At 41.8% G+C, this 27,873-nt stretch overlaps 1 protein-coding gene across 3 annotated transcripts in view; it reads right to left on the reverse strand.

The window, feature by feature from the left end:
* RAB3GAP2 (RAB3 GTPase activating non-catalytic protein subunit 2) overlaps nt 1–27,873 on the reverse strand; it is a 107,897-nt gene that overhangs the window by 66,185 nt on the left and 13,839 nt on the right. For all 3 annotated transcript variants that reach the window (XM_049868612.1, XM_049868613.1, XM_049868614.1), the window contains exon 2: nt 15,095–15,159. In XM_049868612.1, the coding sequence (XP_049724569.1) occupies nt 15,095–15,159 (65 nt within the window). The remainder of the gene's footprint in view (nt 1–15,094; nt 15,160–27,873) is intronic.

Consider the following 27,873-nt stretch of genomic DNA (forward strand, 5'->3'; position numbering starts at 1 on the left):
TTTAAGCACTCCTTTAAAGATATGTCTCCCTCCCTTTCTGTCCCTCTAAGTTCTTTCTATCTGAAGTTCCAGTTTCTCTGGAAAACCCATCCTACTCTGACTGCTACCTCCTTTCACACGTATTGCAATTAAAAGTCTTCACTCCTTTCTGCTTCATGTTTATTTGGGTTTAGGCTAGAAGCCTAGCTGGCAAAGCCATGCCTCGTATTCCTCCTCAACCCGTGTGGTGCAGCCCACTAACAGCATGTGCCAGTTAATGACAGCATCCCCCTTTCTCCTTGTTTCTATTCATGCAGATGCGTGAATAACATAGTACTGATTCTTGCACATGAAACTATGTAACAATGAGCAATCAATTCAAAGCTAGTATATTCAATCCTTACTAATGTTTCTCCTTAGGTAACAGTAAGATTTAAAAGTTCAAAATCCTGGCCGATATAACTATGGTAGGTACAAGTTTTAGACATATATAAAGGACAGAACATCACTGCATCACAGTCCTCTTAGCTGGGCCAAGAACTCAAAGTATCATCAAACTCTGTCTGCTAGCATCCCACCTCCACCTCACCATCCCCCCCCCCAAAAAAATCCAGAGGCAAATATGAGTTTGCCCCCATAAGGACTAACCCAGATGAAAGCACGGGAAATAAACAGATGTCTCTTGTTCAGAAGCAAATTCAGAGAAACTATTACACAATTGAAAACTCTAGTGGCGTAGTGGTTAAGAGCTACAGCTACTAACCAAAAGATGAGCAGTTTGAACCCACCAGACGCTCCTTGGAAACTCTATGCGGCAGTTCTACTCTGTCCTATAGGGTCGCTATGAGTCGCAATCAACTCGACGGCAACGGGTTTGGTTTGCCTTTGTTTTTTTTAATTCCACAATCATCACTTACATCCCTAACCCTGCTCAGCCGTTTCATAAATATACATTTTTAGTAACATGAAACCAGATACAGAAACTATATATGAATGAGCATTCTTGATTCATTTATTGACAATACCGGGACAAGAAGGAGAAAAGCAAAATCTCTGCTCTTCACCGCATTTTCTTTCCTGTGCCCTCTCTATCTGTCCATTTTTCCCTGTGACTAGGGGGCCTGACGCAGAAGCTCTCAGGTTGCCGCAGTAAAGCTGGACACGTACAGGTAGGAGTTCTGTGTTATAGCAACCGGTTAGAAAGTGCTATCATGTACTTAGGTCATGTCCTGCCATCTCATTATTAGGGCCTGCTGCACTGTGTAAAATTCTAGATCTAAAGCAAAATGCACAAAATGCAACGGAGTTGTGTTCTTAATCCAAGCTCGATAGCTCTTTTGGTCCACAACCACATGGGGGAGCAGCTGTGTACCTAAAAAAACAAAACCAGTTGCCGTTCAGTTGATTCTGATTCATGTCCCGTCAATTCTGACTCATGGCCAGTCTGTTCTGACTCACAGCAACCCTACAGGACACAGGAGAACTGCCCGACAGGGTTTCCAAAGAGCGCTTGGTGGATTCAAACTACCAACCTTTTGGTTAGCAGCCTAGCTTTCAACCACTGTGCCACCAGGATTTCCACTGTGGAAATCCTGGTGGCGTAGTGGTTAAGTGCTACAACTGCTAACCAAAGGGTCGGCAGTTCAAATCCAACAGGCACTCCTTGGAAACTCTATGGGGCAGTTCTACTCTGTCCTATAGGGTTGCTTTGAGTCGAAATCAACTCGACGGCACTGGGTTTTACCGTATTATCTATGCAACTGCAAACTCTCGGTCAAAAGTAATTCCCCAGTGACTATTCTTTGTGACTAGCACACAGTATTGAACATATCAGATCCGATAAGATAAAAATCCTCTAATGACAATAACCAAAACCAAATAACCTTAAAAGTATAGAGGTAAAAACCTGCTGTTTTTTCCATAAACTTGTTGTTTCTTCATGAACTTACTTATCTTGTCACAAGCACCACAGATTTTACCAGGATATTACGAAGAAAGCTTAAAATCAGAAACACCTTGCAAGGGTGGAGGAAGAAATATTACATAAATCAAATTTCTTTCAATAAATACTCAAAAAGGAAAATAAAATTGCTTGGTCTATCAGGATATCCAAAATTAACACCTGGTTTACTAAGGCAAACAAAGAACAGAAGGATGAAAAGTGCATGTCCTACATGGTTCCATAATTTCTGTTACTTCGTAACCAAACAATCTGACATGCAGAAGTCAGGACACAGTACCTGGCAATCTCTCCTCATGATAAAGAAATCCTTTGGCACCATCCCAAGCAGAGGACTGTGCCCCACCAACTAGTGCTCACACACAGATGGCAGGTGTTAGGTCTGGTCATCTGTCTCAGGAGGAATGAGGCACCATCCCAAGCAGAGGACTGTGCCCCACCAACTAGCGCTCACACACAGATGGCAGGTGTTGGGTCTGGTCATCTGTCTCAGGAGGAATGAGGCACCATCCCAAGCAGAGGACTGTGCCCCACCAACTAGTGCTCACACACAGATGGAAGGTGTTGGGTCTGGTCATGTGTCTCAGGAGGAATGAGGCACCGATGACATGGCTGATTTGGGTGATGCTGACAGCAACCTTTGCCAAACACTTGCTGTGTGCCAGGAACTGTGCTAAGCACTTTACACACGTATCTTACTCACTGCTCACAGCACACTATGAAGGAGGTCTGTCACTAGGCCCATTCTGGAAGATTCATCAAGGTAACACAGCTGCCACCAGGTTACACGGATGCGGCAGGGACAGGAACCCAGGCATCACCTTCCTCTGTGCTGCTCCACGCTGCGTTGCCGGAGAAGCTGGTCCCCAGAGCAGATCTGCCACGGCACCTGGAATCTCACCTGCCCTGCCACTCTCACTGCTGTTGTGACCTGGGCAACCAGGTATAATGCCTGCTGCTGCAAAGCCAGAATTAAGGAGGTAAAGAGAAGTTCTTCTTCCAGACTAGAAGACTAGCACCTTTTGCTGATTAAAAAAAAAAAAAAATTTTTTTTTTTAAAGTGACATGGAGCATGTGCGATCTGGTCTAATCCAATACAGCCACACAGCTGACTGCAATGGCCTTGTTTGAAAAGGAGGGTTACGTATTTAATATTATTGTTTAAACAGTCTCTGAGGATGGTGCAGGACTGGGGAGTGTTTCATTCTGTTGTACACAAAGTTGCTATGAGTCAGAACCGACCCCACAGCACCTAACAACAGCAGTCTTTTTAAAGAGTCATCAAATGGCCCTTCTTTTCAACATAATTAAAGATTGAATAATTAACTGCCATATACAGACTACTTCCAAATTAAAAAGGTCATAAATACTAAGAGAAATGCTAAGAAACACTGGAGGAACTCTCTGCTTTGAAGGTACTAAAACCTTTTTGGGGGTTTAATGATACAGCTCAGGGTTTCTCAATCATGGTACTAGGGACATTCTGGGCCAGGTAATTCTGCTGTTGGGGACTGTCCTGTGCACTGTAGGACATGCAGCAACATTCCTGCCCTTGACCCAACAGATATCAGTCGCACCGGTCCCAGTTGTAACAAAATATCTCCAGACCTTGCCAAATGTACCCCCCGAAGCAAAACTGCCCCCAGTTCAAAACCACTGATTTAACTGAGTAAGAAACAATTTTTTTTTTAAGTTAAATCAATAAGAAATTGTAGTGTTAAGAACAAGGCAACGTGACCAAAGACCCTAGAACTGCTGGTCTTTGTCAACAATCTCCCCCTCACACATCTGTCATAATCCCTCTCAGTCAGCTGACGGGATCGTACAATCTTATAAATAAATGGAAGGAGCCATGGAGATCATTTGATCCGAAGCAGTCATATTTCAGAAAAGGAAACCAAGGCCTGGAAAGAATGGGTAGATTGTCAAAAAGACTAATGCCACAGATGATAAATTTAAAGTAGCATAGGTTCACATGGTCCCTGGACAGTTTACTCAGCACTCTGGCTCCTCCCCTCCAGAATCAGGGACTGAACAAATAAGAAGAAGTATAAGAAAATGGCCTGTGAGTCAGAATCGACAAGCACAACTAGATACTCAATGGTGTGTCATTTTATCTCTCCTTTACCACACTCCCATGGCTACGTTCCAGGAAAGCTGTACACCTGCTGGGTGACAGCACTGCATTCGGACAGACAGAGAAGGAAAAATACATGATGCTCTTATGCCCTCTGGAGAAGACAGGTCATCTGTCCTGGGAGCAGTGGGTCAGCAGGACCACACTGGGGCTGGGGAGCAGGGGGGTCACAAGGATCTTCCTACTGGAATTAACTCCTAAACTGAAGCCTACGATGTGGAGAATTAGTCAGCAATATGGGTAGCTTAAGGCAGGCAGGAGAGAGGAAGTGGGGTGGACATTTCCAGCAGAAGAAACACTCCCAGGCTAGTCCCCTGTGTCCTATTTCTCTAGGGAATCTGGAATTCAACATATTCAGAGGCACAGAGACAAGGGAGTCCAAGCAAGGAGCTGCTGTCAAAGCCAAGTCCAAGAGGGGAAAGGTAAAAGGTGACAGTGCTGAGGGGACAGGTGATGAGCTCTAATCCTCTAGGCTGTGGATGTGGGGAGGACGTGGGGAGCTACTGAGGGGGTTTCCGACCAGTGACGCTGCCTTGCCAGACCTGTTCTCTCTTTCAAGTGTCCATATATGTATTTTTTTTCTCTTAAATATTTTGTCTCTGGGGAAAGTTTACACAGCAAATTAGGTTCCCGTTTAACAACTATTACACAAATTATTCAGTGGCATTGGTTACATTTTTCACAATGTGTCAATGTTGTCATTAATTCCATTCTGCATGTTTCACTTCCAATAATCTAGTTTCCCTGTCCCCTTACCCTCTCATCTTTGCTTTTGAGTAATTGTTGACCATTTGGCCTCGTGTAAGTGATTTTTTAAAGGTATGCAGTACTCACAGGTAATATTCTGCATTTTATGAGCCGATCAGTTATTTGGCTAAAAGGCAACCTCAGGGGGTAGTTTTGGTTCCAGGTTTATGGGGCATCTCAGGGTGACCATCTTACAGAGGCCTCTAATCTCAACCAGTCCAGTAAGTCTGGTCAAGTCTCCATATTTTTTAACTTTTTTTGTTTTTAAAAAAAAAACCTCAACAGATAATAATAAAGATTTTACATCCCAATTGATTTCAGTCTCTCTGCCCTCTCCCCCTCACACACGCCGCCCAGAGATAAAAGTTGCCACCCAAATAATACCTACCATTATAATCTGGGATACATTCTAAAGTTTTAAATTCTATTTTATTTCATTATTTTAGAAGTGCTAGTCAGGACACAGTAAGTTGAGATCCCCACAAGTTAAGACAGGCCAGGCTTGCTCACCCTCAGCACTATGGCCAGTTTGGATCAGGTGATTCTTCGTTGTGAGGGTTGTCCTGTGTATTATAGATGTCAAGCGTGACAACCAAAAACGTCTCCAAACCCAGACTGCTGGGAAGTGAAACTGCCCATGGCCGGAACTGCTGACCTAGGCAATGGAGGGTAAGGGCGGAGCAGGAAGCTGAGGGCCCTAATGTGGGCCTGGGCTGGCAGAAGAACAGAGACCCATAAGGGTGCAGCTTCGTTCTGCAGGACAGGGGAGCAGCTGAAGATTCACAGCTGAGACAGAAACCAAGAATAAAGCCTGTCTGTAGGGCCGCTATGAGTCGGAATCGACTCCATGGCAGTGGGTGGGTCTTTCTAAAGTCACTCCTGTGTCAGATCTTTCCTGGGACTCTCGGGTCTAAGTGAAAGTAACGAGGTGAATATACTGGTGAAGCAGAGACAAGGAATGCCCTCCCCAGGCTGGATCACAATGAACTAGTATTAGGTTTTACAGCAAAACATGATTTACAACAAAGCCAGGCCGACTGCTCTGACAGGGATCACAATACAGGGTCCTAGACAGAGTGAGAGAAAAATGTAGAAGAAAATTCAAATTCACAAAAAACCATCAGATTTACTGGTCTGACAGAGACTGGAGAGGCCCCAGAAACTATGGCCCCTGGACACCCTGCTAACTCAGAACTGAAGCCACTCCTGAGGTCCACCTTTCAGCTAAAGATTAGGCAGGCCTCTAAAACACGCAATAACACACCTGAGAACATGCTTCTTAGTTCAATCAAGTATAGGAGGCCTAATGGACAACACCTGCCCCAAAGCAAAGACAAGAAGGCAGGAAGGTACAGGGAAACTGGACTGATGATGGACCAGAAGAACCCAGTGTGGAAAGGGAAAGGAGGACAGTGCTGACACACTGCGGGGATTGCAACCAGTGTCATAAAAGAATTTGTGTATAAATTTTTGAATGAGAAGCTACTAATTTGCACTGTAAACTTTCACCTAAAGCACAATTTAAAAAAAAAAAAAAAAAACACAGGATTTCCACGTCATCAAGAAGCTTAGGCAGAAAACAGGGCTCTCAGACCTAACGGGACGCTCCATGACACTGAACAGGTGGCACACATCAGCAAACGCTCACTCTGTGGCTGACAAAAACATAAGCTCATCACAGCATTTTCTTCTCTATCGTAAAGGCATCTGCCTACGATCAGGTTTTTTTTAAAAGCTTCCCCCACAATAATAGGGGTCAGAGTCGATAACACTGCTGTCTTGAAACCATTGATCCTAAAACGACACCATCATTTGACAGGCTGTTAATTTCCTAAGTGAGGCATAAATTTAAAAAATTTTAAAAAGCACCTCATTGCTCACAGGTACTACACCAGGGATTACTTTGGTTTTCTACACAAACAAGCACCTAGTTACTGAAAACCCACTGCCATCTAGTCGATTCCGACTCACAGCAACCCTACAGGACAGAGTAGAACTGCCCCATGAGGTTTCCAAGGCTGTAATCTTCAGGGAAGCAGACTGCCACGTCTTTCTCCTGCAGATTGGCTGGTGGGTTTGAACCACCAACCTCTCGGTTAGCAGCCGAAGGTTTTTCCACAAAAACTAGCATCTAGTTACTAAAGTTAACATCCAATGTACTGAAGTTAACAACAAATGCATCCATTAGGTATAAAACGTAACCCCTCTGTTTGGTGGGAGGATCTATACATTGTATTTTATTGTGACTTAACCATCAAGGGAAACCCTGGTGGCGTAGTGGTTAAGTACTATGGCTGCTAATCACGAGGTCAGCAGTTCAAATCCGCCAGGCGCTCCTTGGAAACTCTACGGGGCAGTTCTACTCTGTCCTATGGGGTTGTTATGAGTCGGAATCAACTCAACGGCACTGGGTTTGGTTTTTAACCATCAAGGGTTTTTCTTTTAATTCAGACCAGCAAACAGTTCTCTTCATCTGTATAAAGACGGAAGCCACTAATGTGAATTATGGAAAAGACTCTTTTCTTAACAACTAGGACTATAATACCCACCACCCAGTGCCGTCGAGTCGATTCCGACTCATTTTAAAATTTTTCTTTCTTTTGATTTTAAGCTCATTAAATCTGTCAAGTGATTATTCTTTCATAATGCAGCAATGGTGAAATTGCAGTAATTTAGCCAGACTTTCAGTTACAGCTGGCCACTACAAAAACCACACCTGTTGCCGCTGAGTGGATTCCAACTCACAGCCACCCTATAGGACAAAGTAGAGCTGCCCTTGAAGGGTTTCCAAGGACCAGGTGGTGGATTTGAACTGCCAACCTTTTCGTTAGCAGCTGTAGCTCTTAACCACTGTGCCACCAGCTGGCCAGTATTAAAAAACCCAAACCAAACCCATTGCCATCGGGTTGATTCTGACTCACAGCGACCCTATGAGATAGAGTAGAACTGCCCCATAGGGTTTCCAAGGAGCAGCTGGTAGATTCGAACTGCCGACCTCTTGGTTAGGAGCTGAGCTCTTAACCACCATGCCACCAGGGCGCCGCTGGCCACTACATGGGCAGGTAAATTATCACTGTACAGTGGCAAATGTTTTTTGTGTATCAGCTACTGTAGCGATTAGATAGCCATTAAACTAGTCCAACACAGCTTTTTCAAGCTTTGGACTTTAGTACAATAAGTCCATCATTTAGCACAATAAGTCACTGTGATTGTGCTAACTTCACAGATATTTACGCATTATAGTGATGACAGTAAAATTTAAGAGGATGGCAGGACACTAGCTGTTATTCTTCGTAAGTAATTTACCATCTAAGTCACAGAGATAAATTAGGAATCTATACTTCCAAAGCAAGAGATGTAAGTACCTCAGCAATTCTGAGAAATAAACAGAAAGTAAACAATGCTATATAAGTAGGTTTCTCCTTTTCTTCCGGTCTGCTATTAACACTCGTGATGTGTGAGGTTTTCCAAACTTGTTTTTTAGGTAGCAGAATTTTTCATGTTCAAATAGAATTGTGTACAAAATTTAATACATAAAACAGATAAAAGCAGAAATGAGGCAATCTATTCTGTATCTCTGCAGAACCCCAGGGCTCTAGCTATCGTACAGCCAGTAGTGGTCTGGGCCATTTTCCACATCAGAGTCTACAATTCTTTTTGAAACGAAAATGAAGCAAGGCAAGAACTCATTCTAAATTTGATCACAGATTTGATTACAAAACAACCTAAAGAAAAAAATTTCACAAAACACTACAAACTTTGACCTCAATTTTTAAAGTAACTTTTTTCCCCAACTTTAGAAGAAGTTAACTCTAATTCAGTAACTCTTACAGTTTTACTTCAACTGTCATTTCAAGCAGGACTAACGCTATTATTATTTATTTTTAAATTGCATGGGTAGAGTGATTCCATTTTTATAAAATTTTCTGGGTGCCTGTGCATCCACCCATTCAATCTTCCACCTGCATACAGCCTTGGAAAGAGGTTGGCATTTGAGAAGCCCCTAAAGTTAATGATTATTCCTAGATGACAGGAAGCTGCCATGTTAGTTTATTCTCTATTTTTCTGTAATAAGCTTGTGTCATTTTTAAAAAGCAAATTTATTACTCATAAAAAAGACATTTCACAAATAATTACAATGGAACCCCAAACCTAAAAATCAAATATTTTCCCCTGTACAATTGTTTAATACTATTAAATCTACTGCTCCCCTAGGCAACCTGGGGTACAAGAGAGCATCAAACAATTCCTGCTCAAAAACTTTAGTATCTAGTTGAACAAACGAGATAAACAACCAAGAAACAAGTAACATCCAGTATAAATCAGAACAGACCTAATAACTAAACCAAGTGCTGTCACTATTAAATTGTTATTAGGGTTTAGAATACTACCCATTCTCCACAAAGATTTATAAGTGAACAAACTTATGGAAAGATGATCAACATCATTCATAATTTAAAAAATACAAATTAAAACACTGAAATGGTGTTTCACACCCATTAAACTGGCAAAGATTAAAGTTTGATAACATACTAGGGGTCAACAATACTGTAAAATACTTGAGTAAGCAGCCTCCTTAAGTCCCATAGTCTTCTGTTTTCCAATATATGATGGACATATGGGTGCTATGGTTTGACCTGTGTTCCCCCAAAATACGTGTTCTTGTAAACCCTAACCCCTGTACCTGTGATTATATTCCCATTTGGGAAATTTTTTTTTGTCATGTTAATAAGACAGTATTAGTGTAGGGTTTGTCTTAAGCCAATCTCTCCTGAGATATAAAAGAGATTAAACAAGCAAGCAGAGATGGGGGAAACGAGACGCCACACCACAGGAGGATCACCAAGGAACCAGGGAACAAAGACCCTCACCCAGAGAAAGCTTCCCCTAGAGCCAGTGGCCTGAGTCTGGACTGTTAGCCTCCTCAACTGTGAAAAATTAACTGTTAAAGCTACCCACTTGTGGTATTTCGGTTATGCAACACTACGTAAGTAAGACAACAGGTACAGAGAAAGATTTTATTCCTGCAAAATACGCAACGGTGCACAGACAATGATAAAAGCAACTGAAAGAGGCTTGGTGTTAGGGAGCAATAAGGCAGGGGGTGGGCTGTGGCATGTGAGTATACAGGTCCTGACTATAGGAGAGAGTTGTTACTTTTCTCGAGCCTTTTACTGCCATGTCAAAATGTGGACATAACACTGTCAGATAACAATTTTTCAAAAGAAGCCATGGGTGTAGATTTATGTGTGTGTGTTTGTGTTTAAAATCTCCCATTATTTAAAATCTTAGTTCAATTTTTTTTTTTTTTAATGAAACAGTGTTCAGGACAAACAAAATGCTTCTGAAGGCAAGATCTGGCTCAGAGCTGTTTTCATTTCTGCCACACAGAGACCAGAGAAAGGTACTCTCGTATACTGCTGTTAGAACACAAAGTGAGGCTGCCTTCTGGATGCACCATTATTTCAAAATGTCAAGTGCACATACCTTTTACCCTAGTAATTCCACTGTTAGGAACTTATTCTAAAGGAATAATAAAAGTAGCTAACATACTGAGCACTTACTAGGTTCTAGGTACTATTCTAAGAGCATCTCATTGAATCCTCAAACACCCCTGTAGGTTTGGTATTGTCATTAGTCCCACTTCAGAAACCAGGAAGCTCAACTCAGAGAAGTTATGTAATACACCCACAGTTAAACAGTACGTGGCAGAGTTGGGATAGAAATTTAGGCAATCTCTCAATCACAGTATCACGTACCCAAAGATGTATGGTACGTGCAAAGATGTTTGTTCCAACGTTGTTTGAAAAAAATAAAAGCTAGATGTTCATCGATAGGGGAGTGGTTAGATAAATCACGGTACAAATTATATAATGAAATGGTAGGTATTCCTTGAAAAGAATGAGATGATTTATAAATGCAAATATGAAAAAAAAAAAACAACCCAGATTACATTACATGGAAGAAGTAAGGGGCAGTACAGTGTGTAAAAGCAAGTCTATATGGACTTTCAGATAAAAAGGGTGAATTAAACACATGAACTTTAATCTCAATACTCCCTGCACCAAAACCCCACTTAAAAAAAAAAAAGGGTAGAAGATTTTTCTTGAAGGTGAAAATTAACAAGAACGAAAGGATAAAAGCCACAAAACTGGGAAAGCTAGAAAGCAGACAGACGAGTGATAACTGATTTTGCAGTTACTAACTTTTAAACTGATGGTGAACCACTGGCCGTTCAGTGGTAGAACGAGCTCCTTCCATGCAGCAGACCTGGGTTCGATTCCTCATGGGCAGCCACCTCTTGCCTGCGTGCTGCTGTGATGCTGCAGAGGCTTCAGTGGGGCTTCCAGACCAAGGCTGACTAGGAGGAAAGGCCTGGGGGTCTGCTTTGAAAAGTTAGCTAATGAATGAAAACCCTATGGATCACACCGGTCTGATCCCCAGCCCATCACGGGGATGGTGCAGGACAAGGCAGCACTTCATTCCGTCGTGCACGGGGTCACCATGACTCAGGGTCGCTCAGTGGCAGCTAACAACAACAACAACCAACTGACGGTGAGGACGGCTAAGAAGCAACCTCAGTGCCAACGGCAAAACCATCAACCGGCTGAGCCCCGGAGGAAAGATGGGGCCAAAATCAAGAGTCAGGTTGAAAGGATGTTTAACAACAGGGTTGCTGTGAGTCGGAATCGACAGGAGGGCAAGGAGTTTAGGTCCTCACACCACTTCCCCATCCGTCACTGTCCCCCTTCGCTCCCCAGCCTAAGGCCCAGGGCCCATGCCCACGGTTAAACTCATTCAACAGAAGCCACCCTAGGGAATGTCTGAGGCATGCAGATTTGAACTACACTGAACAAGTACAAACGAGAAAGGAGAAGTGGCAGGTGACAATAAGGAGACACTAAAAAGGTCTCCTTTAAGCATTAGGCATAAATAATACCACTGAAAATGAGCCTGGACTCCTAGTTGGTCTGTTTCTAATGTGAGGGAGTAGAAAGTTCCATTTGCCTTCTTTACAATCAGACCAGGTGGCAAGCTCCGTTGCCACGACTGAAGCACGTTCTCCTGCATCTCATAGAGCTGCCAGCCTTCGTTCTGACTCTTGCTATGCCTCTGGAGCACACTATGCCTTTGGAGTTGTCCATAACAGACAGCAGCAGAAGTATTAGGGGTCTTTTACCTCAGCTGAGCAAAATTTCTAATAGTTTTGGTATAAAATGTTGGCAGAAACCTTAGAACGATACAGGGAAAGTTCTGGTTGATGCTGCAGTTCAAGGCAGGGGTCATATCCTATTCCCTGGACATAGTACCATTTTTGTCCTCACCCACCATATAGTCTTCCTTGGCAAACATGTCTTGTTTTTATTGTTTGTTTTTAATCATTTATTTCAGTTTTGTTGTTGAGAACATACACGGAACATACACCAATGCAACAGTTTCTACATGTACAATTCAATGACTGGATTCTTCAAGTTGTGCAACCATTCTCATCCTCCTTTTCCGAGTTGTTCCTCTCCCACTAACATGAACTCACTGCTCCCTAAGTTTCCTACCTAATCTTTTGAGCTGCTGTTGTCAATCTGATCTCATGTAAATATATCTTAAAAGAGTACAATGCTCAAGGCAGACATTCTTTACTAGCTAAGCTAAGTTAAACTACTGTTTGGTTTTAAAGAGAGTTCAGGGGATATTTAAGGTTGAAAGATTATCTCAGGGCAATAGTTTCAGTGGCTCCCACCCAGGAGTTTCACCCAGACTCCACTAGCTCTAGAAGGACTGGATTCCATCAGAATTTGAAATTCTGTTCTGCGTTTTCACCCTTTTCAGGATTCTTCTGTAGAATCTTTGATCAAAACGGTCAGTAGTGGTAGTCAAGTACCATCCAGTTCTTCTGGTCTCATGGCAAAGGAGGCAGTTGTTCATGGAGACAATTCGTCACACATACATCACACATACCACTTCTTCCTCCTATTCCTGACTCTCCTTCTTCCTCTGCTGTTCCAGGCAAATAGGGACCAGCTGTGATGCCCTGGAGGACCGCTTGCAAGCTTTTAAGACCCCAGGCACTATGCAACAAACTTGGAGGTAGAACAGAAGCACTAAACATGATATTAGACCAATTAACCGGAATGTGCCATGAAACCATGACCCTAAACCTCCAAACCAAAGAACCAAGTCCCATGAGGTGTTTGGTTTTACACAAGCAGCCTCAGTAGCTACTCTTTTTTTGTGTGGTTGTTGCTGTATGTATATTACACACCTTTTGCCAATTCCATTTTTTACAGGTGTACAACTTATTGACGGCAATTACAATAATTGGCTGTGCAACCCTACCTTTAATCAACGCAATTTTTCTATCACCTTACACGGAAATTCAGTACTGTACAACCAGCAACCCATGAGACTACTGTGTGGCCTCATCTACAAATCCCCAGCATCATTCACAAACAAATATCCTCTCCAGAAAGAACAAAGTATGAGAACAAAGTTTTCTTTAAGATGTCGGCACCTGGGTCTGTAAATAAATGTCATACCTCCATAATGCAACAATAGCGGTATTTTATATATGTAACAACCGTCACAATGGAACCTCCTCTGAGGTTCCACTTTAACATAAAATGTCTACAAGGTTTATTTAGAAAACTTTAAACTTACTGGGAAATGTAAAGGTAAAGACAAAAGCTGTATGACTTGTTTCATTATAAGAACCTTTCCTGTTTTACATTTGTCAGACAGAAAGGTTTTATATGTGCTCTCCCCAGTAATTATTGGAAAACTGGCCAATAAAGCAAGTCTCCAGCACATCGGTTGGCAACACAGTAAAACCTGATTTTGCCAATAGGTTCAAGGGTACACTGGATCACACCAATGTGTTATATTACAATAGTCACTCAGCTCTGTGATTCTAGAAAACAAATACCAAAAATAGACACACGTTTCCAGTATACATTTTCCCCCTTCTTTCTCCGTAAAGAATCCTGATTTTGTTCAGTTATCGGCTCCTCTCCCATATAGCCATGGGTCTCAGGAGAAGCTGACTCTCCTATCCCCTCCAACTGCAGGGAATGGTATGATTGGCCAATGAAAATCTCTGATTTCTTGCCAGTGATTGGCTCCGAAATGAGCAATAGTGAGATAAAAGGCAAGGTTTGCGAGAGGCTTCTGAGAAAGATTTCCTGACTCCTAACTAAGAGTCACGGGAGCCCGGTCTTTTTCTCTGTCTGCACATGAATAAAGAACTCGTTGTTCCACATGTTCCTGGCTACCATCCTACGGTGCATCTGTGGGCAGAACAAGCCGCAGGGTGAGCCAAGGCTGGAGACGCAGAGCACACAGAAGGAAAGAGCTCGAGTACTTAGTGACACTGTTGAGTCACCTCATCAATCAAACCAGGAGCCCAACCTATCTCTAGACTTCCTCATCTGCAAGTTAATAAATTTCCTTGTTATTTCAGCCAGTCTACGTTAGATTTTCTATTACCCTCAGCTGAAAATATATGAACATGCACAGGGGCTTTGTCTACCTTGGAGCCCTGGTGCTGCAGTGGTTAAGAGCTATGGCTGCTAACCAAAAGGTCAGCAGCTCGAATCCACCAGCCACTCCTTGGAAACCCTATGGGGCAGTTCTACTCTGTCCTATAGGGCTACTGTGAGTCAGAATCAACTCAACAGCAGTGAGTTTTTGAGTTTTGTCTCTCTTGGTTATTGCTATATTTTCACCACCTGGGAAAAGACCTAGAATGTGGTAGGCACTTAACAAACATGTGTTCAGTGAATAAATGAGTCTAAAGGAATAACTTACGAAGAAGAATCCTAAACAACTACTCTCCATTTAGCCCACTTAGCTATAGTTGTTAAGCTCCTTAAGAACAGGTGTCTGCTTAAGTACTAATAAGTAGGCACAAAAATGCTCTCGACATAGGTTTTAAAATGTCAGTTTAACAGTGAAATATATCACCATCATTGCAAAAGAATACCTTTTGTAATGGGAGGTCCAAAACCAAACCGGTTACCATCCAGTCAACTCCAAGTCATGGTGACCCCATGCACATCAGAGTAGAACTAGGGGTTTTCAGTGCCTGATTTTTTCGCGAGTATATTGCCAGGCCTTTCTTCTGTGGTGCCTCTGGGTGGACTCAAACCTCCAACCTTTGGGCTAGCAACCGAGCACATTAACCACTGCACTACCCGGGGACGCCAATGGAGCCTACGGCTATAACAGCTTCTGAAAATGCCACCGTCAGAAAGTGCACATACGTTACACAGACTTACGGGTTCTTGGGGCTCTGTTCCTTCCCATGCTCCCCAGCCGTCATCTTCCCAGTTTGCTGATTTACCTGTTTTAAAAAAGATGAAAAGTGCTTACATAGAATATAAGGTTTAATATATTTTCAAAACATTTTTCTCCAAATATAATAGAATCAACCCCTTTATAATGCTGATGTTAAGAAGAAACCCATGGTAAACTATATTACACCAGGGTTTCACAATGTGTAATAATAACCAGGAAACATCTAACCTGCTGAATTTGCAAAGCTGTGTCAAACGGGAGCTTATTTGGATCTTAACATATTAGACATCAAGCTCATCCACCTTTAAATAAAATCACAAAGGTAACTTTAAAAATCTGAGAAGGAAAATTGTTTGTTACTTAAGACATTCCCATATCAAACCAAACTCACCGCTGTCAAGTCAAATTCAACTCACAACAATCCTGTAACGCAGAACAGAACTGCCCCTCAGGGTTTCCAAACAGCGGCTGGTGGATTTGAACTGCCGACCTTTTAGTTAGTAGCTGAGCTCTTAACCACTACGTGACCAGGGCTCCACTTAAGACATCAGACAAAATATACACGGTGACAAAAATATACACCTAAAATTTCATCAAACCAAAAAAAAAAAAAAAAAAACCCAAACCCACTGCCGTGAAGTCGATTCCAACTCACAGCGACCCTATGAGACAGAATAGAACTCCCCCATAGGGCTTCCAAGGCTGTAAATCTTTATGGAAGCAGACGGCCACATCTTTCTCCCACAGACAGCTGGTGGGTTTGAACTGCCAACCTTTCGGTGAGCAGCAGAGTGCTTTAACCACTGTGCCACCAGGGCTCCTAAAATTTCGCCAGATGCCTTAAAAAGTGAAGAGAGGAAACTATACCTTTTTGAGCAACCACTCTGACACTAACATTAGATATTTTAACACATTAAATTAAATTAGAAAAAATAAAGTTCAAATAAATTGTGAAAAGAGCAGGCCGTTGCATATCGTAAATTTAAGCCCTACAATCAGATTAAAACCAGCTGTCACTGAGTCGGTTCTGACTCGCGGCAACGCCAAGCGTGTCAGAGTAAAACTGTGGAACAGCTTTTCGACGGCTGACTTTGCCTAAGTAAATCACCAGACCTTTCTTTCACTGTGCCTCTGGGTGGACTCAAACCTCCAACGGCAGAATGTGTTACCTGTACCACCCAGGGACTCAAGGATCAGATTAAAAAAAAAAAAAATGTTGCTGTCTTATCGATTCTGGCTCATAGAACCAGAAGCAGGACAGAACTGCCCCATAGGGCTTCCAAGGCTGTACTCTTTAGGGAAGCAGACTGCCACATCTTTCTCCCCACAGAGCAGGTGATGGGTTCGTTCCAATGACCCATCTTTCAGTTAGCAGCCAAGTGTTTAACCACTGCAGTGCTAGGGCTCCTTCCAGAATCAGATTGTTGCTGCTGCTGTTGTTAGGGCAGTCAAGTCAGTTCCGGCTCCTGGAGACCCTACGTACAACGGAACGGAACACTGCCCGGTCCTGCGCCATCCTTACAATCCTTGCTGTGTCTGAGTCCACTGTTGCAGCCACTATGTCAATCTATCTCGTTAAGGGTCTTCCTCTTTTTTGCTGACCCTCTAAACACCAAACCAAACCCACTGCCGTCGAGTCAATTCCAACTCATAGCGACCCTACAGAACAGAGTAGAACTGTACTTCTACCCACGTTCAAATCCTAGGCCTGCCACTTACTAGCTCTGTGATGTATGGCAAGTAACCCCGTATCTATAAGCTTTAGTTCTTCACCTCTGAAGCATGGAAAACAACAGTCACCCACATCTAGTAAGGTTGCTGTGGGGATTAAATGAGGTAGCATACTAACCCAGCGCCACTGAGTCAATTCCAACTTATGGCAACCCCACGTGTGACAGTCAGAGTAGAATTTTTCCAGAGAGTTTTCTTGGCTGTAACCTTTGCAGAAACAGGCCTTTCTTCCACCGTATCGCTGGGTGGGTTTGAATTGCCAACCTTTAGGTTATCAGCAAAAAGCGAAGTGCTTGCACAACCCAGGGACATACTAGAGCCCTCAGTGCCTAATAAACATTAAGTTCCCAGTGCCAGCCATCAAGATTCAGCCATTAAACCTTCATCTAAAGCACACACACACACAAAAAAACTTAGCCATTAAAATGTTACAGGATATAAATAAAATATATTTAATAATCACCTTAAAATTCAGGGGAAAAAATCAGTTCAAAAGATGGGACTGAAGCTGATATCCAGAGTGGTTTATGGCAAGAAGCAATTAGAACTTTAACTTAGAGACAACGTTTAGAAAGTTGCAGAAATCAATTACATATAGGTGATCAAAAAAATCTGTTACGTTCCAAGTATCAAACGTTTGATACTTGGAATCACTGCTCAGTTAGCTGTGGTAATATTCTGATTTTTGGCATGTAAATACCAAATAACTCCTTCCTAACATATTTTTTTTATTTTAACATACGAAGCACGCTGCCAGGCATATGTTATATCCTATGATAGTACTACCATTTGATTACCACTGCAGTTTATAGAAGATTTTCACATACCAGTTGATTAAACAATTTAACAAACGCTCTGTTAAATATCATGTGCCAAAACCTGTGGTAGGAGTTGAGAAAATTACAAACATCCTCCTTTTCCTTAAAGAATTCCTGGTCTACAGAAGAACTAGATGGTGCCCAGGTACCACCAATGACCGCCCCGACAGGGAACACCGCAGAGAGTCCCTCATGGGGTGTAGGAGAAAAATGGGGTGTAGAACTTTAATTCATATAAAAAGACCAGACTTAATGGTCTGACTGAGACTAGGGGAACCCCAGAAGACATGGCCCCTGGACTCTGTTAGCCCAAAACTGAAGCCAACTCTTGAGACAAAGATTAGACTGGACTGTAAAACATAAAATGTTACTTGTGAAGACAGTGCTCCTTGGCTCAAGTAGATACATAAGACTAAATGGGCAGCTCCTGTCCAGAGGTGAGATGAGGAGGTAAAAGGGGACAGGAGCTGGTTGAATGGACACAGGAAATCCAGTGTGCTGTCACATTATAGGGACAACAACTAGGGTCACATAACAATGTGTATAAACTTTTTGTATGAAAAACTACCTTGAACTGTAAACTTTCACTTAAAGCATGGTCTAGTGTAGGAGACAGAAACCCTGGTGGGGCAGTGGTTAAGTGCTACAGCTGCTAACCAAAGGGTCGGCAGTTCAAATCCACCAGGCGCTCCTTGGAAACTCTATGGGGCAGTTCTACTCTGTCCTATAGGGTCGCTAGGAGTCGAAATCAACTCGACACACTGGGTTTGGTTTTGTTTTTTTTTTTTTAAGTGTAGGAGACAGAGAAATAAGCTGTAACATGTGGTGAGCACTGTAATCAACTACTATGGGAGCTCAGATGAGGGAGTGAGAAAGAGATGAGAAAAATACAGTGAAGATGTATCATACAAACTAGGTCTTTAAAAACTAGCCAGGAACTTTCCAATATACTTGGAATACAGCTCAACAAGAGCAAAGACACAGACACAATGCACACTCAGGGCTTATTACACAACCACTAACAGGTGTTGAACATTCCTACGTGCCTAAGTGCGTTATGGCGTCCTTGGGTGGCATAAATGGTTCAACGCTCTGCTGCTAATCAAAAAGTGGGCAGTTCGAGTCTTTCCAGAGATGTCTCAGAAGGAAGGGCTGGCGACCCACTTCCCAAAGACTCACCCTTGAAAGCTCTTACGGAGCACAGTTCTACTGACACACACGGAGTGGCCCTGAGTCAGGATTGACTCCACGGCGAGTGGTTTTAAAGTGCTTTAGAGACATTAATTCATCTAAAGATCACAAGGATCCTTTATCGTCCCATTTTACAAGGAGAAAAACAGGTTACTCAGAGAGTGCAAGCAGCGTGACCAAGATCACACAGGACCAACTTACATTAGGTCTGCCTGAGCTCCAAGGCCACGCCCGTAAGTATCAGGCTATGCGCACTCCTACCGTGGTTTATGAAGAAGGACAAGATTAAGGAACAGTGTGGGGCTCACAGTTAAGGCCAAATAAGAATGCTTATTAAACAGAAATTTCCCTCATATTGAGGTCTGCAGATTTTTTTTTTTCTTGGAGAATTAATTTCCTCTTTAGCAATTTAATTCAGTTAGTCAATCTATTCTGCTAATTTTTCCACTGCACCAAAAACAACTGCTTTATTGTGGGCTAAGAGCAACTAGACCACCCATTTACGGTTTTAGAAAATACACTGTCTCTTGAATGAAAAAGCAAAACAACTAGAAAAGTATATTGCTCTGAAGTCCAGGATTCAATTCTTCTATTACTGCAAATAAAGTATTTATCAAACTACCCTAATTTCAGAAAGACCACGCAGAATTTAAAGCAGTTCAGGAAGGACAGCTAAACGTTCATTCATTCATTTATTCAACAAACACAGCATCTTCCATTGCTGGGCACTGTGCTAGATGCTGGAATTACAACAGCCGACGAGCCTTCATAGAGCTTAGTTTGTACGTATAACCTGTGCTGTACAAAATAAAACTATGGAAAACGTATTATTTCTCCTCCATAACAGCACAAAAAGTGCCAGACTCAATTCACAAATGACTCATACAATTAAACGGAAGAAGCAGTAATTTGGATTTCCTGCCCCTGCAGAGATCCCATATTTCTTTATGCCATAATCCAAAACATCTAGGATGAGGAAGGCCTTGAGAAATCTTTCTTTATACAAGATATTTGTGTTCATGAGGACTTCCCCATTTCTTGCCGCCCCTGACCGGTGAGCTCCTATTAACAAGAGGGAAAGAGAACTTAATGGAGTATCTCTCACCATAGATCTCCCAGAGAAATCTTTATGTAACAGAGGTTAGGGGAAGACAGACGAACCAGCACTAACACTCAGGAGGACAAAAGGTGTTTCTGTAGGCTGGTTTAGAGAAAATGCACTCTAAATCCTAGACACCTTAGAAGTGGGAAACATCTGCCGCTGGGAACTGCCTGTGCCTATTCCTACTCCGTGCCAGGGATACAATTTTCGCTGCCTCCTAACTTCTGTTGGAAATCATCTGATACCACTTTGCAGGCCGCCTTCTGACAGCTACTGTCAACTAGTTCAAGGTATTAGAATCCCAGCACTTTACCAAGGTTATTTCTTATGCCTTTTAATTATGCAAGCAGGTCAGGCACATTTTCCAGGAAAAATAAGAAGGTTTACACTGCAAAAAAATAGCAGATGAATGCCTAATAAAGTTGCCATTTATACAAAGCATTTCATTCAGGCACAGTCCTCGTAATTTTTCTACAAAGGATCATGTTCTTAAATCCATTATCATTAGTGATGTTTATTAATAGATCACTGATCAAGGCTGCAGGTAACCAAAGCAATGTGCTTAGCATATATTTGAGAACTATACACTGTTTTATGCTAATATGGAATATTACTTTAAGGTTTCCAGGTTTATAAACTCGATGTAATCATAAAAAATAAGACTAATTTACCTAATTTATTATTAATTACTATAAAGACAATCTAAAAAATAATGCAACATGACTCCCTCTTATGAGAATAAAGAGATAAAAGTCTCCTGGTACCAGGGTAATTTGAAAGGAATGTCCCAAGCCCTGGTATAACTTAGGATCTAAGGCAGTTTAACAAAATGTATTATAGAACTAGGAGACCAGGACAGCCACCTTCTTCCTCAGGGTGATCTTGGTCCAGTGTAGACATTCCAAACACCCCACAAATCAGCAAATCACGTAAAAACAGAAAAACCAAACCCACTGCCGTCGAGTCAATTCTGACTCATAGGAACCCTAGGACAGAGCAGAACTGCCCCACAGGGTTCCCAAGGCTGTAATCTTTACAGAAGCAGACTGCCACATCTTTGTCCTATGGAGCAGCTGGTGGGTTCGAACCACCAACTTCTTAGTTAGCAGCTAAGCTCTTTACCACTGCTGCTTCTCAAATCACATAGCCACTGTCAATTAACTAGTTTGCCTAACGAGCTGTGTGGCACCCATTTAAGTCAAAGGCTAGCCTATAAAGTCTGGGTTTTTCCCGTTTATTAAATAAATAAGCAGCCATCACTCAATCTCCAAAAGGAAATTCTTTAAATGACACTGTCATCAAGTACTCGTTTCCACTGCATCATAGAAAAAGTGCAATCCAACAAAATGGGGCAGGAAATTAATTAATAAAACTGTATTGCCATTCCCTGCCTTCATAAAACCAGAGTTACAGTCTCTCCTGCAAATCTACCCCTGACCCCCAAGATAGTCTTAACACCTTTACAAGGAAGAGATTAAACTCCTGACTTAGGGATAACTGCAGTGCTGAGTAGGGACCCACTCCTGTTTCAGGAGGTCTGCAGTGGGTCCGGGAATCTGCACTGGCCTCCCCCCTTGCCCCCAAATGGGAGGCAGGTGGTCCAACGTCACACTCTGAGGAACACACGCTTCCAGGATAAACCTGAGCGCCAGTTTAATCGGATCCTAAACACTTTTCCCTTTGCCTGCCACCCCCTTCCTTCTATTCTTTCACTCCAGCTCAACTCTCACCCTCTGGTGGACAGTCTTCAACACTGCTGTCCAACAGAGATCCAAATATGTAATCAATGTAAAATTATTGAGATATAGTACTTTTTTTCACATTAAATCTTCAAAATCTGTTATTTATTTCACACTTACAGGCCATCTCAACTCAGGCTAGCCACATTTCAAAGGCTCAAAATCGTATGTGGCTAGTGGCCACAGTATGGGACAGATGAACGCTTAGGTCTCTGGTGTCAGGTTGCCTCAGTTGGATGCTCAGTTTTACAACTAAAGAGTTGTACGGCCTTACACAATTTACTTAATCCCTTACTGCCTCAGCATCCCCTTTAGCAAAATGGAGTTAACATTATATCTACCTCTAAAGTTTTCAGAGGTTAAATGAGCTAATATACGCAAAACACTTAGAACAGTGCTTGGCACATGGACACCCTACATAGTTGTTACAATTCTCTCCCCAAATACATCATTCTCATTCTTACTCTACGCTTTTGCCCGTCCCATGCCCCTCAACTAAGTGCCTTCCCAATTATCTTTAACACTTCAACCGCTCCTGCAGGGTTCTGATTAAGCCTCCATGAAGTTTTCTCTGACCACCAATGATCTCGCCCTCCTGCAAAACCAGGTTATCTGTGTTTTTTCTTCAGAACTTAATTATATGCTTTGGGTCATATGTTGCATTATTAGTTAACTTGTAATTATGCCATTTACCATGAATGTACACCTTGTCTACCTGACTATTAAGCTCTTGGAAAGCAGAGAATGTGTATACTATCTGTGTGCAAACACTTATACACACATATGTATTTCCAAGAGCATCCTCAGTACTTAAATATTTACTGAAGTTTTTAAATGCAAACATTCTTACCCAAACACTTTCTCTTATATCCCCATGAAAACAGCTAGATTTAAACGAGTATTTTAAAATACCATGAACAAATCAGTTGCTGATTCTAAATCTGTTACATTTCGACAGGAATACGAAACAATAGAATTTTATTTTTTATAAAGTTTATATAAACAGGGAGCCCTGGTGGCGTAGTAGTTAAGAGCTCGCCTGCTAACCAAAAGGTGGGCAATTCAAATCTACCACCTTCTCGCTGGAAACCCTATGGGGCAGTTCTATTCTGTCCTATAGGGTAGCTATGAGTTGGAATCACCTCAACAGCAATGGGATTGATTTGGTATATAAAAAGGCTTTATATACAGAATCAAAACCACTTCTTTCAAATAACTTTCCTATATAAAACTTTAATAAACTCGTTGCTGTCAAGTCATTCCCCACGTGTTTCAGACCAGAACTGTACTTCATAGACTTTTCCACATCTGTCATCTTACAAAAGTAGATGGCCAGACCTTTCTTCTGTGGTGCTGCTGGGTGGACTTGAAACGCAAACCTTTCAGTTAGCAGTCAAGTGCAAACCGTCTGCACCACCCAGGGACCCATAAAACTATAATAATATTGACAATTAACTTATATTCCATTGCATTTAATTAGTGAGACAAAATAATTAAAAAGTATGAACTCCTAGCTTTAGTTTTATTAAGAAATAATAGGAAAAATACAATATTTTTGTTCTACCTCAAGTCTAATAGCAGAATTTGACAATATAAGAAGAAAATCCTCTAAAAATCTAGTTCAGAGTAGATGGCTTGATACGGAGTAATGGATCTTTACCGGTGGCACAACAGTTAAGTGCTTGGCTACTGACAGAAAGGTTGACAGCATGAACCCACCCAGTGGTTCCAGGGGAGAAAAATCTGGTGACCTACTCCATAGAGATTACAGACACGAAAACCCTATGGGGCAGTTCTACTTCGTCACACGGGGTCGCTATGAGTCAGAATCGACAGCACCCAACAAAACACGTATTTCACACACACACAATGTGTATTCAATATTTCAAAACAAAATTTGTATCACAGCTAACAAAAGATGCAGCATCAATATGGGTCAAAAATGGAAAGCTAATATGTTCAATTACATGTGACTTTCAACAACCTAATTTCTTGGTAGGATTAGAAAAAATAATCACAAAGACTACTGAGTTCCCAAATAAACTTTATATAATTTTGAAGTAGCATTAAGAAAAAAGAATATCTACATCATTCTTAAACTGTGTCCGTAGTCCATAAGGAGTCGTGGGTGTTGCAAGCAGTTAACACGCTGGGCTACTAACCAAAAGGTTGGGGGGTTGAGTCCACCGAGAGGTGCTTTGAAAGAATGGCCTGGCAACCTACTTCTGAAAAATGAACCACTGAAAACCCCATGGAGTACAGATCTACTCTGACACACATGGGGTCGCCATGAGTTGGAACTGACATGACAGCAACTGGTGATTGGTACTCTATAATGCGAACGTTCTTTTTGCCAACGGTGAGTCCACGCACAGACAAGCAACAAGTCTGACACACACGGAAGGTGTGACTCACTCCCAGCCACCTACGGAAACCCACCTGGAGCCACTCATGGCCCCAACATCTAATGCCTGGCCACATCTGCCCTTTCAAGGTGACAGAACAGGCCTGCCCTCCACGGGGACACCTGGGTACCCCCGAGCCTGGGAGCAACTGGTGATCGGTACTCTATAATGCGAACGTTCTTTTTGCCAACGGTGAGTAAAACAGGTTTTACCGAAAACAGTGCAAAATGAGCAAATAATGTCCCCCGGAGAAATCTAAAAGTAGATGGTGAGGAGGCTTCCCTGGTCTTGTTTTGTGATGCTGCCGCTCACAAGCCTGACGTTGCTCTCAGCGGAGTCGTTTTACATCCGTGCTACACCAGGACAACACTCCAGCCGTCAGACAAATGTTTCACGGGTTCATGTTCTAACTGGCTTTTCTCACTTCATGGCATTTCTAGGCATGTGAGACATTTCTACTTAATTTTGAATCCTTTTTTGCCAAACCTCTCTTGAGGGGTAAACTTCCATTAAAATGTTTCCTTTTCACATTCTTAGCCACTTTTTCTTAAAATTCACAGCAAATCAATCAAGGATAACATTGAGGGTTCAACTTAAGTGTGTCAAGAAGTTTATGAGCTTAAAGTATTTTGTTAGTTCACCTCACCTGAAGTTTATCCTTCACTTGTTTCATACCACATCCTGAATTAAACCTTTTCCTTTTCCCTCTATGTAAACAAGCTGATCTCCAAACAACTTATATGATATGGAGAGAAATGGAGGAGCAAGATGAAATTATAAATATAGTAACAACAACAAAAGGGCTCAAACGCAGCAACAGCTGTGAGGATGGCGCAGGACTGAGCACTGTTTCATTCTGCTATACACAGGGTTGATACGAGTGGGAACCGTCTCCAAGGCACCTAACCTCAACGACAACAGTAACAGTAACAACCACCTCCTAACTTTTCAACCCTTAACCTGTTTTTCACAGCCATCACTGAACAGGACTGTTTTAAACGGTCTAGAAAAACTGGTAACATAAGTATAAACCTTTGTTCTTACCCCTTTATCAAGTTAAGTGTTTTGCCTGAATGAATAAAATCAATGACTTCAAAAAGGAAAATGTACACGATTCCCTCCAAAGAGAATTTTTTCCCAGAGCAGATTAGATTATACTAGTATAAAAAAACTTCCGTCTCTCACTTGACAAATGATAGTTACTGAAATCTACAAACCACAGAGAAAACACATTTTAACTCACTCATAAAAAAATTACAGATGTCTTTTTCAGGGGTATTCCAATGAAATAAATATTCTACCAACAAAAGGTAAATGAGTAATTCAACTTCTGCTTTCTACGGCTCTATTTAATTCCCAAAATACATTATTCTTTTTTGCTTCCCAACAGTGTGTCCTCATAAACTATGTGTATGTTTCTCACTCAAGAAGGACCTGAAGGTAGAGAGGAAACTGGATTCCTGAAGTGGACAATCAATTTGACAGTATTTGCTGTTTCCAATATGAGTATGTCAAGATCAAACATTAAATGAGAAATTGAAACCATTAAATGTTAAGTAAAGGAAAATTTAATTTAATCTCTGTGGTCTAATAAAAGATCTCCTTAGCACAGAAGGAAATTCAGTTCCGTACTTCTAAGGAAAAAAAAAAAGAGATAATGAACTTGTTTCTACATAAAACCAAGAACCTCATGACTTGTAATAATTCAAGGGGTCCAACGAATTTTACTTGGCTCTTCTTGGCCAAGGCAAAGAAAGCATCATGCAGTGGCGAAAAAAAGGGCTAAAGAATAGAGAATCTGCTTCTTTACTCTCTGTGCCTCAGAATTACTAGCCTAGCCCCAGTGGTGGAGTGGTCAAGAGTTCGGCTAACCAAAAGGTTGGCAGTTCGAATCCACCAGCCGCTTCCTGGAAATCTACGGGGCAGTTCTAGTCTGTCCTATAGGGTCTCTATGAGTCGGAATTGACTCGACGGGAATGGGTTTAGTCTTGGTTATTTCTAGGGAAATGGAAAATGGGAAAACAAATTTCATATTAGCATATTCCTCTCAGAACATAAAAACAGGATGTAATCCAAAATGATGAGGTCATCTAGCTTTCAACAAGCAGGGGCTCATATCTTTCAAACCATGGTGATAAAATCAGACTAGATCTTTAAGGTCCTTTCGGTTTTAGAATTCAAACAATGCCTGTTCTCCAAAAAGTGACCCTCCCCCACATCATACAAGAGCAGCAGGCTTTCTGATAGTCATCTCAGAAAATGGCCATGCTGAAAGCATCTTAAAGCAGGAATAAAGTACATTCTCCCAGCCTTAGGTAAGAGTGCTCTAAGAAATTTATAAAAATGAACACGTCATGATCCCTTTATCAAAAATCCTAAGAAAAGCTTTAGGCCCATCCACCTCAAAACCACAACAACCTATAGACCTGAAGATTTTGATATGCCCTATTCTTCCTACTTAGTTTGTTTTGCAAAAGAAGTCACTGACTAAACCCATTGCCATCAAGTCCATTCCAACTCATAGCAACCCTACAGGACAGAGCAGAACTGCCCCATGGGGTTTCCAAAGCTGTAATCTTTACAAAAGCAGGCTGCCACATCTTTGTCCCACAAAGCGGCTGATGGGTTTGAAACACTAACTTTTCAGTTACCAGTTGAATGCTTAACCACTTTACAAACAGGACTCCTTCAGTCACTGACTAAAGGGAAAAAATATATTATGTATATTGGGAAGAGATGAAACATATAATTTTGTTTCTTACAGTCTCATCCTTATGTGTTACTGGTTTCTTGGCATCCAAAGCAGCAGAGAAAGATAAGCATAACTAATAAGGGAAGGGAGGGTGTGCAATTAAAAGTATTTAAATACTGCTGCTGTTGTTGTTAGATGCCGTCCAGTCGGTTCCAACTCATAGCAACCCTATGTATAACAGAACGAAACACTGTCCCGTCCTACACCATCCTCACAATCGTTGCTATGTTTGAGCCCATCATTGCAGCCACTGTATTAATCCATCTCATTGAGGGTTTTCCTCTCTTTCATTGTCTCTCCACCAAGCATGATGTCCTTCTCCAGGGACTGGTGCCTCCTGATAACATGTTCAAAGTACGTGAGACAAAATCTCACCATCTTCTCTTCCAAGGAGCATTCTGGTTGTATTTCTTCCAAGACAGATCTGTTCATTCTTCTGGCAGTCCATGGTATATTCAATATTCTCTGCCAACATCATAATTCAAAGCCATCAATTCTTCTTTGATCTTCCTTATTCATTGTCCAACTTCTGCATGCTTTTGGGGCAACTGAAAATACCATGGCTTGGGTCAGGCATCCCTTAGTCCTCAAAGTGACATCTTTGCTTTTTAACACTTTACAGTGGTCTTTTGCAGATTTATGCGATGCAACGTGTTGTTTGATTTCTTGACTGCTGCTTCCATGGGCATTGATTGTGGATCCAAGTAAAATGAAATCCTTGACAATTTCAATACTTTCTCCGTTTATCATGATGTTGCTTAATGCATTCTAATATTCAAGGAGGAGCCCTGGTGGCCAAATAGTTAAGTGCTCAGCTGCTAACCAATAGGTTGGTAGTTCGAACCCTCCCAGTGGCTACACAGGAGAAAGACCTGGCAATCTGCTCCCATAATGATTACAGCCTAAAAAGCCCTATGGAGCAGTTCTACCCTGTCACGTGGGTTCGCTGTGAGTTGGAAAGCAACTCAACAGCACCTAACAATAAAATTTAACTACTGTAACTGTGAGAAAACTTTCCCTAT

This window comes from Elephas maximus, chromosome 24 (genome assembly GCF_024166365.1).
Source record: "Elephas maximus indicus isolate mEleMax1 chromosome 24, mEleMax1 primary haplotype, whole genome shotgun sequence".
Taxonomy (NCBI): domain Eukaryota; kingdom Metazoa; phylum Chordata; class Mammalia; order Proboscidea; family Elephantidae; genus Elephas; species Elephas maximus.